At 51.9% G+C, this 8,621-nt stretch overlaps 1 protein-coding gene across 1 annotated transcript in view; it reads left to right on the forward strand.

Moving 5' to 3' along the window:
* Positions 1-8,621, forward strand: part of SLC51A (solute carrier family 51 subunit alpha) — a 29,251-nt gene that overhangs the window by 17,561 nt on the left and 3,069 nt on the right. Inside the window, exons 3-7 of the mRNA XM_013007148.2 lie at positions 2,572-2,726; positions 4,272-4,345; positions 4,786-4,944; positions 7,496-7,607; positions 7,857-8,003. Of these exons, the coding sequence (XP_012862602.1) occupies positions 2,572-2,726; positions 4,272-4,345; positions 4,786-4,944; positions 7,496-7,607; positions 7,857-8,003 (647 nt within the window). The remainder of the gene's footprint in view (positions 1-2,571; positions 2,727-4,271; positions 4,346-4,785; positions 4,945-7,495; positions 7,608-7,856; positions 8,004-8,621) is intronic.

The raw sequence follows: 8,621 nt of genomic DNA on the forward strand, positions 1-8,621 counted from the left end.
ACTGGACAGTGCTTTGTTCTGTTTGCATATAAAGGTCACTAGGAGTTGGAACAGATGCAAAGGTACCTAACAACAACCACAACAATATTATACACATTTTTATATGGAGCTTTGTGCTTTGATGGTTTAGAAATAGAATCCCAGGAGTAGAGTTACCAGGCCAAAGGCTCTTGACAAGTGGCATGAAATGGGGCTCCCAATGGGTTGTGCAATTGCCATCTCTACCAGGAAGAAGGGCAGGGCCTGTTTCGCCTCACCTGCGCCAGCATGCGGTTTGATCTTGTCACAGGCCAAACGTCATCGGACGGCCTTCTGCTTCTGTCGGGCTACGAGGCTGGCTGGCTATTTCCCTGCGGTCCCGCCCTCTCGAACTGTCATTTTCCTCTTCGTCACAAGAGCTGCACGTTTTGGTTCTCAGTTTTCTTTTTGTAGGAAACATCTTAGACTTGAGTGCAAATTTACCCAACCTATTGCCTGCCCCCCACTGTCCAGTTTTTTCAAGCATTCAGAAGTTTTACATTTTCATGTCATCTTGACCATTTCTCTCTATTACGTCTAAAGCTTAGACATGCAAATGCTCTTCCCTTCTTTCTAGTTTTCCCTGTTTGGTTTATAAATACTTTTTTAAAGTTAATTTTCATTTTAAGTTCATTGTGAATTAGAATCCTTCTGTCTTTCTACCTCCGCCCCCACCCTCTCACTCCATCCCCACCCCCCACCCCTTGCAATGGAATTTTCTCTGTCTGGTTTTGAAGTACTTATCTCTTTAGCCCATCTGGAATTATCTTGATTATGGCACATTGTATGTGGATGTTCATGCTTGTGTGAAAGACCCAGGGCATGGGGGGTATAAGGGTAGCATTGTGTAAAAAGTCCCCGGTAATGTCGACCATACCCAGTTTTGCATGTGAACGCAGGGCCGACTGGAGCAGTAGCTGGAGGTCATTGAGAAAGGCAGGTGGAGCTGAACAGTAGCAGGAATGCCACGCCAGCAATTTAGTCACCCCCGGGCTGTGGCCTAACTAGGAGGAGGAGGGGTGGAGGAGGGAAGATGAGAAACAGCATGGTCCATCTTTTACAGTCTGTGTGTCACTGATCCTGAAGTGCTGATTAGGAACCGAAGTTCCACAATCCCCAGCTCCTTGGCGAGTTCTCAGGCTGGACCTGACTGGTGGTTAGAGGCAGGTGGTCTCCTTTGGCTAAAGTGGAGACAGACATGTGCCTGAAACAAGTTCCACCAGGACACACGTGCCCATCTGACCCGATTGCCCTTCCGGGTGCCGCTAGGGATGACTGACCCAGAGGACAACACCGTCTCCTCTGTGGTTGGTCTCCTATCTGAGAGGTAAACCGAGGCACAGAGACGGATAAAGATAACTGACAAAGATAAAAGGAAAGCAGAAACAGAAATAGCTTTATTAGGGCGGAGCTCCTGGGTGGGCAAGTAGCCCAGGGGAATTGTGGGCTTTGTCTGGGGTCCAGGGTTTTTAAAGGAAAGCGGGGAGAGGGGGGGTCATGGCCCAGGATGTCGTTGATCAGCTCTGGCAGGCAGGCTGACCAGTTCTCAGGGAGTCAGGCATTCCAGGCACTGTTCTTCGGTCTCCTCATTGCAGGGGGCAGCTGCTGACCTCCGGAGAGGGGACGTGCGGGGAAGCAGGGCCCTGACCAGCTTCAGTTCAGCCCAATCACTTTCTCCCTGCGTCCGTGTCTCTGGGCCTGGGGCAGGTGTCCCCACACACTGTCCGTGAATGAAGGACAGGGTGAGGACAGGCTTCTCCCCCAGGAGCTGACTCGGGAAGGCGTTTAAGTGAGTCCAGGGGCTTTGTCGCTAAGCACCCAAACCCTTTGTTTCAAATGAATTGTTGCAGGCGTAACTCACGTGTTCCGAAACCTGCTGTACGACACTATCCAATGTTCTGTTAACAAGGCTATGCCTAAGGCTCCTCACTGGTGTTTGTCCCACTGTGACCTTCTGACCCCCAGTGTCTTCGGTGAGCTTGTTAAATTGCAGATTACTGTGCCCATCCCAAGTCTCTTGAAGCAGGGTTGCTGGACGTGTGATGTTTAACCATTTCCCGAGTGACTGTCCTAACCCGAGGGTCTGAGGCCCACTGGATTCCACGTAATGTGGGGCCAGAGGTGAGGGCAGCTCAGGTCAGACGTATCGTGCCTTTATTTGTAGCCATCTCTCTAGTGTGGACGCGTCAGGACGTGCCGGGGATGTCAAACGGTGCTCCAGAATACCATTAGTTACATTCTGTTTCAATTGCAATTGCCAAGTGACCCCGGAGGTAGAAGAAGAGTGAATGGGCCCTGCCAATCTCATTCAAAACTGTGACTAAGTATGAAAACGTGTCTGGTGCCTTGCCATACCTTGAATTAACCATCCATGTAGCAGAATGACTATTTCCGAGTTACATGCTGGGTACTTGGGGGCGAAGAAACGGTCAGGCTTTGGAGTGGAGTGGAGCCCAGGTCAGATCATCCCAGGCGTGGTGGCGAGTGAGGAGGCCCCGTCTCTCTGCCCCGGCTGGCTCTTCAGCTCACTGGAGTCTGCCCTCTTCTCCACAGCTTCGGGCCCTATAGAAATGGCCCTTACGGTCATCATGACCCTGCTCACGCTGGGCTCCATCGCCATCTACCTGGAGGACGCCGTCTACCTGTACAAGAACACCCGGTGTCCCATCAAGAGGAGGACTCTGCTCTGGAGTAGCTCTGCACCCACGGTGAGGACCCTGGAGCTGCCCTGTGGGAGGGACTGCCGAGGAGTTAGGGACCATTTGAAACTCAGCCATCACATCAGAAAAGGCTGGCTGATTGGAAGGAGCGCTCTAATGCTGAGAGCCTTCAGAGAGAGCGGGAGGGCCCACTCCCCCTTCAGTGACCCAACCGCCCACCACGGGACTGCTGCTGAAAGGAAGCCCCTTCCCTGTGCAGGAGGCAGTAGTTGCTTAGTGTGGGAGGGAAATCACTTTTTTCCTTACAGGCTAAACTCACCTCTACCCCTTACGCTTCCTCAAAACTCGCTCCCATAACCATTCTGCAGGTCTTTTGATTGCTCCTGGGACATCAGATGGGGGTGGGGGTGGGGGGACTTCTGTTCCCTTGAAATGAGCTCTGTGTATCTGTTTGGGGGGAGAGTGGAGCACGCGAGGTCCTTCCCTGCCTGATGACATCTGCCCGGGCCAGCCGCATCGTGGCAGAGCTTCTAATAACACGGGGCTAAGAGAAGGAAGGCGTCGGACCTGAGGCATTTATTCCTAAGGAGAAACTTAGCTCCTCTCTCCCCAGGGGTACAGCCAGGGAGAGACTTCAAGAAAGCCCCTGACTCCGGGAGTTTGTTGCAAACCCTTGAGAAAGAATTACCAATGACTGGAATTACAAAGCAATTTAAAAAAAATCATTTTATCGGGTGCTCATACAACTCTTATTACACTCTATCCATCCATCCATCCATCCATCCATCGTGTGAAGCACATTAGTTACAAAGCATTTTAACATCGACTTATTTCAAACAAATAGTTTGCAATCACTATTATCGAAACTCGAGAGAGCTTTCTCATGACAAGAAACATCCTTTGGCTACCAGGAGGAGGGAGGGAGGTAAATCACTCACTAGAGAGCAGACACAGATTAACCTAGGTGGATTAACCTACTGCCTCAAGCCAATGCCCACTCAGAGTGAGCCTACCTGAGAGACCCGCTGTGCCGCTGTGCCATGCGTGGAGTTGCCAGGACCGCAAATGTCAACGGTAGCAGACAGCCTCGACTGGACACATAAACCAAGAGCATAACAGCCCCAGCCCCAAGCCTCCTGAAAAGCACAGTGGAATTGGAAACCACCCGTGTGGAACAGAATGAAAGCGGCATGCAGCAACAATGGGGGAGCAGGATGGCCATGGGGGTTCAGAGGCGGACTCCGGGGGCACCTGACCTTCTAGAGGAGGCCTGGAGGCCGAGCAGGAGTGGGGCGTCAGAGATACCAGGTGGAGGGCAGGGCTCTGAGGTTGCCGAGGGAGCTGCTTGGGGGCCGAGGTTGATCAGCGTGGGAGAGGGTGGCGTGCCGACCAGGGTGGAGACCTTGGAGGTTGGTCAGGCAACAGACTGAGCCAGGCTAAAGGAGTGCCTTTTCCACCACGAAACAAAACGGTTTTCCCAGATGGTAAGTTTTCATGTTTAGATTTTACCTCCGGGAGCCCTTTTCTGAAAGCCCTTGGAAGGGCACGTGCCCAGGCCCCTCTGCCCTCACAGCTGCCCTCCTCCCCAAGTAGGTGGTGTCCGTCTTCTGCTGCTTCGGCCTCTGGGTCCCTCGCTCCCTGATGCTCGTGGAAATGGCCATCACCTCGTGAGTGTGCTGCCCCCCCACCCTGACCCCCAGTTCCGGGCCGGTGTCTCCCCGGGCCCCTCTTCGGCCCCTCACTCATCCTGGAAGCCGCCCTGTTGACATCTGAACCTTGACTCCCCACCAGCCAACTGGTCAGGAACCTTGCCCTTCCCAATCCATGGCAGTCTGTTCTGTTCACAGTGCCTCTGGTGGGCACCTTCCTCAGTTGCCTCTGTTCCTACAGCCTGAAGCTCCCCTCCGGCCTCACCTCTGGGGCCTGTCCTCCACTCCTCAGGGGCAGTCGGAACGCCTTGGGGACAGATTCTCCCGGCTTCCCCTCAACAAGCCCCGCTCTCCCTCGCAGCTCCTCTTTCTTGGGCAGCAGATGGGTGGCTCCTCTGCGGGCTGGCTGACTCGTCAGCTCACCCTGCTCTGTTCCCTGCCCACCCCACCCCACCCAGGTTCTACTCGGTGTGCTTTTACTTGCTGATGCAGCTCATGGTGGAAGGCTTTGGTGGGAAGCAGGCCGTGCTGAGGACCCTGGAGACGACACCCATGAGGATCCACACGGGTCCCTGCTGCTGCTGCTGCCCCTGCTGCCCACACCTCATGCTCACCAGGTCAGACGGGATGGAGGGGCATCCTTCAGGGCACTGGTTAGCCTCTCTGTTCTCTCGGCTCTGCCTCAGAGCGCTAGGAATCCGGCTTGTGTGGAACCCTGATGACCGCGGGCATCCCTTCCCCTGGATTTCTACCTTCGTGGGAGAAAGGACCCCCCTAGGGCTTATCCCAGGGATGAGGGGAGGCAGAGGCAGGGGAAGGTCGACATTTCTATCACTTAAGCTCTCTGCAAATTTTAGCCACACAGAACCAACAAGACACATACCCCTGCCCCATAGCCTTGCCCCTTCTGCCCATTGGGTTAATGAAGCTGGGGTCAACAACATTGAAAATGATTTGCTTGAAGGGTGTTGTTGTTGTTGTTGTTGTTGTTGTTAGTAGATGCCTTAGAGTTGGTTCCAACTCATAGCGACCCTATGGTCCACAGACGGAAACACCACTTGGCCCAGCCTCAAAATTGTTCCTATGTTTTGAGTCCATTGTTGCAGCCACTCTGTCAAGCTCATCAAAGACCTTCCTCTTCGTACCTCCCCTCCACTTTACCAAGCATGATGTCCTTCTCCAGGGACCGGTTTCTCCTGATAAAGCAGACAACATATGTGAGGCGAAACCTCACCACCCTGGCCTCTAAGGAGCATTCTGGCTGGACCTCTTCCAGCACAGATCCATGGGTTCTCTTGAGAGTCCGTGGAACTTTCAATCTTCTGCACCGACACCACAGTTCAAGTGCATTGATTTTTCTTTCTTCAAGTGCATATGCATGTGACCTTAATGATATTGTTCTACAATCTGAGCACTCTGTTGGGTTACCTTTATTTGAAATGGGTACAAATAAGGATCTCGTCCAGTGTTGGCCAAATAGCTGTCCATCTTCCAAGTTTCCTGGTATAGGCCAATGCGTGCTCCCAGTGCTTCACCTGCTTGTTGAAATATTTCTGCTGGTATTCCACCAATTCCTGGAGCCTTGTTTGTGCTAATGCAGCTTAAACTTCTTTTGGAGGAAAGCACCATTCAGCACCATTGATTCTTGCTCATCTACTACCTTTGGAACTGGTTGAATGTTGACTAGTTCTTTTTTTTTTTTTTAACATTTTATTAGGGGCTCATACAACTGTTATCGCAATCCATACACACATCAATTGTGTAAAGCGCATTTGTACATCATTCTCAAAACATTTTCTCTCCACTTAAACCCCCGGCATTAGGTCCTCATTTTTCCCCTCCCTCCCTGTTCCCCCCTCCCTCATCAGCCCTTGATAGTTTATAAATGGGTATTTTGTCATATCTTGCCCTGTCCGACGTCTCCCTTCACCCACTTTTCGGTTGTCTGTCCCCCAGGGAGGAGATCACATATAGTTCCTTGTAATCGGTTCCCTCTTTCCTACCCATTCTCCCTTTACCCTCCCTGTTTCGCCACTCACACCACTGGTCCTGTAGGGCTCATCCACCCTGGATTCCTTGTATTTTCAGTTCCTATCTGTACCAGTGTATATCCTCTGGTCTAGCCAGACTTGCAAGGTCGAATTCGAGTCATGGTAGTGGGAGCGGGGAGGAAACATTTAGGAACTAGAGGAAAGTTGTATTTTTCATCGTTGTTACATCACACCCTGACTGGCTCATCTCCTCCCCGAGACCCCTCTGCAAGGGGATCTCCAGTGGCCTACTAATGGGCTTTGGATCTCCACTCCGCACTCCCCCCATCATTCACTATGGTAAGATTTTTGTTCTGATGATGCCTTATACCTGATCCCTTCAACACCTCGTGGTTGCATAGGCTGGTGTGCTTCTTCCATGTGGGCTTTGTTGCTTCTGAGCTTGATGGCCGCTTGTTTACCTTCAAGCCTTTAAGACCCCAGATGCTATACTTTTTGATAGCTGGGCACCATCAGCTTTCTTCGCCACATTTGCTTATGCACCCATTTGTCTTCAGTGATCCGTTCGACACCCCGTGATCACACAGGTTGATATGTTCCTCCATGTGGGCTTTGTTGCTTCTGAGCTAGATGGCTGCTTGTTTACCTGAATGTCGACTAGTTCTTTGTGTTACAGTGACTGTGTGCTCTTTCCATCTTCTTTTGATGCTTCCTGAATTCAATATTTCATCCATAGAATCTTTCAATATTGCAACTTGAGTTTTTTCCTTCCGTTCTTTAGTTTCAGTCATGTTGAGCGTGTTCTTCCCTTTTGGTTTTTTAACTCTAGACCTTTGCACATTTCAATATCATATTTGGCTTTGTCTTCTCGAGCTGCCCTTTGAGAATATTCTGCTCAGCTCTTTGCTGTCATTATCCCTACCGTTTGCCTTAGCTACTCTACCATTAAGAGCAAGTCGTGTGAAAGGTAGCAGTTGGGAATGAATGGGAAGCAAAAAAAGGTGCCTCTCAGGTCCCTCAGCATGCCGGCTGCTGTGTGTGCTCCATGCAATGCTGTCAGTGGCCATGGCAGATGCCACACCTCAGCCCAGGAGTCAGTGAGGGAGTTGGGGGGTCTTCTTGGGGCAAGTGCTTTGTGGGTTTGTGGGTCTGTGCTCCTAACTCTCTGTTCCCTCAGGAAGAAGCTTCAGCTGCTGATGCTGGGCCCCTTCCAGTATGCCTTCCTCAGGGTCTCGCTGTTCGTGGCTGGCCTGTTCCTTGTCCCTGATGGCATCTTTGACCCATCAGATGTAAGCCAGGCATACAGGTGGCAAAGCCCAAGCCTTATTTTGTGCCCATGAGCTCAAAAAGGAATAGCTGCAGCCATCATGCCCTGGCATGGGGTCCCAGAGACACAGCGGCCGTGGGGTAGAGATGGAGGTGGGGGGAGCTATGGCTATGGCGCTGGGCCCTTCCTACCACCCTCCCCCCACAGACACGGAGAAATCACAAGAGACAGGTGTGCCTCCCTCACTGACCACTTTCTGGTCCGCTGCTAGATCTCCGAGCACAGCACGGCTCTCTGGATCAACACTCTGCTCGGCGTGTCCACCCTGTTGGCTCTCTGGTGCCTGGCCATCCTTTTCCGGCAAGCCAAGCTGCACCTGGCTGAGCAGAACATGGGAGCCAAATTTGTTCTGTTCCAGGTAACTAATTATTCATGGCTGGTTAATAATAGAGCTACAAACGATTTGGGGGTGGGAGGTGTGGGGGGATCTGAAGGCTCAGTTTTCCTTGGAAAGTTTGGAAAATGACTCCTGTCTGGTTTTTGGCCTTTCCCGGCACCACCAACTTTCTGACATGCTTCCCTGCTTGCTCTTTCCTTTCCTTTCCTTTCCTATCTACGGTTTCCCACACCCCCTCCCTGCCATTAGCAGCAGCATCACAGCGGCCATGACGACTCTCACCACCTCCGGGCACTTTCACATGGGATGCACGTGTGGTCATCCAGTCAGCGGTTACTCTTCCCATTTCACAGACGAGGACACGGAGACTCAGAGGGGTCCTGGGGCTTGCTCAAAGGCATGGAAAAGATGGAGGGCGGGGGTGTTGAGTGAGACCCGGCTAGTTCTCACATCACGTTCCCTTAGCTCCTCATACTGCCCCTTCCTCTCCCAACTCTAGTGAGAATTCTTCCAAAGACAGGTTGCTTTGTTTTCTGACTTTCTAGTCTCTAAGTGCACAGAGGACCTGTCCACAAACGCAAGAGCTTCTAAGTCACTCTTGTTTTCCTTCTCCGGCCATTCTTCCTGCCTTCCTTCCAC

Source organism: Echinops telfairi, unplaced genomic scaffold, assembly GCF_000313985.2.
Source record: "Echinops telfairi isolate 266 unplaced genomic scaffold, ASM31398v2 ScPeMD7_17;HRSCAF=63, whole genome shotgun sequence".
NCBI lineage: Eukaryota > Metazoa > Chordata > Mammalia > Afrosoricida > Tenrecidae > Echinops > Echinops telfairi.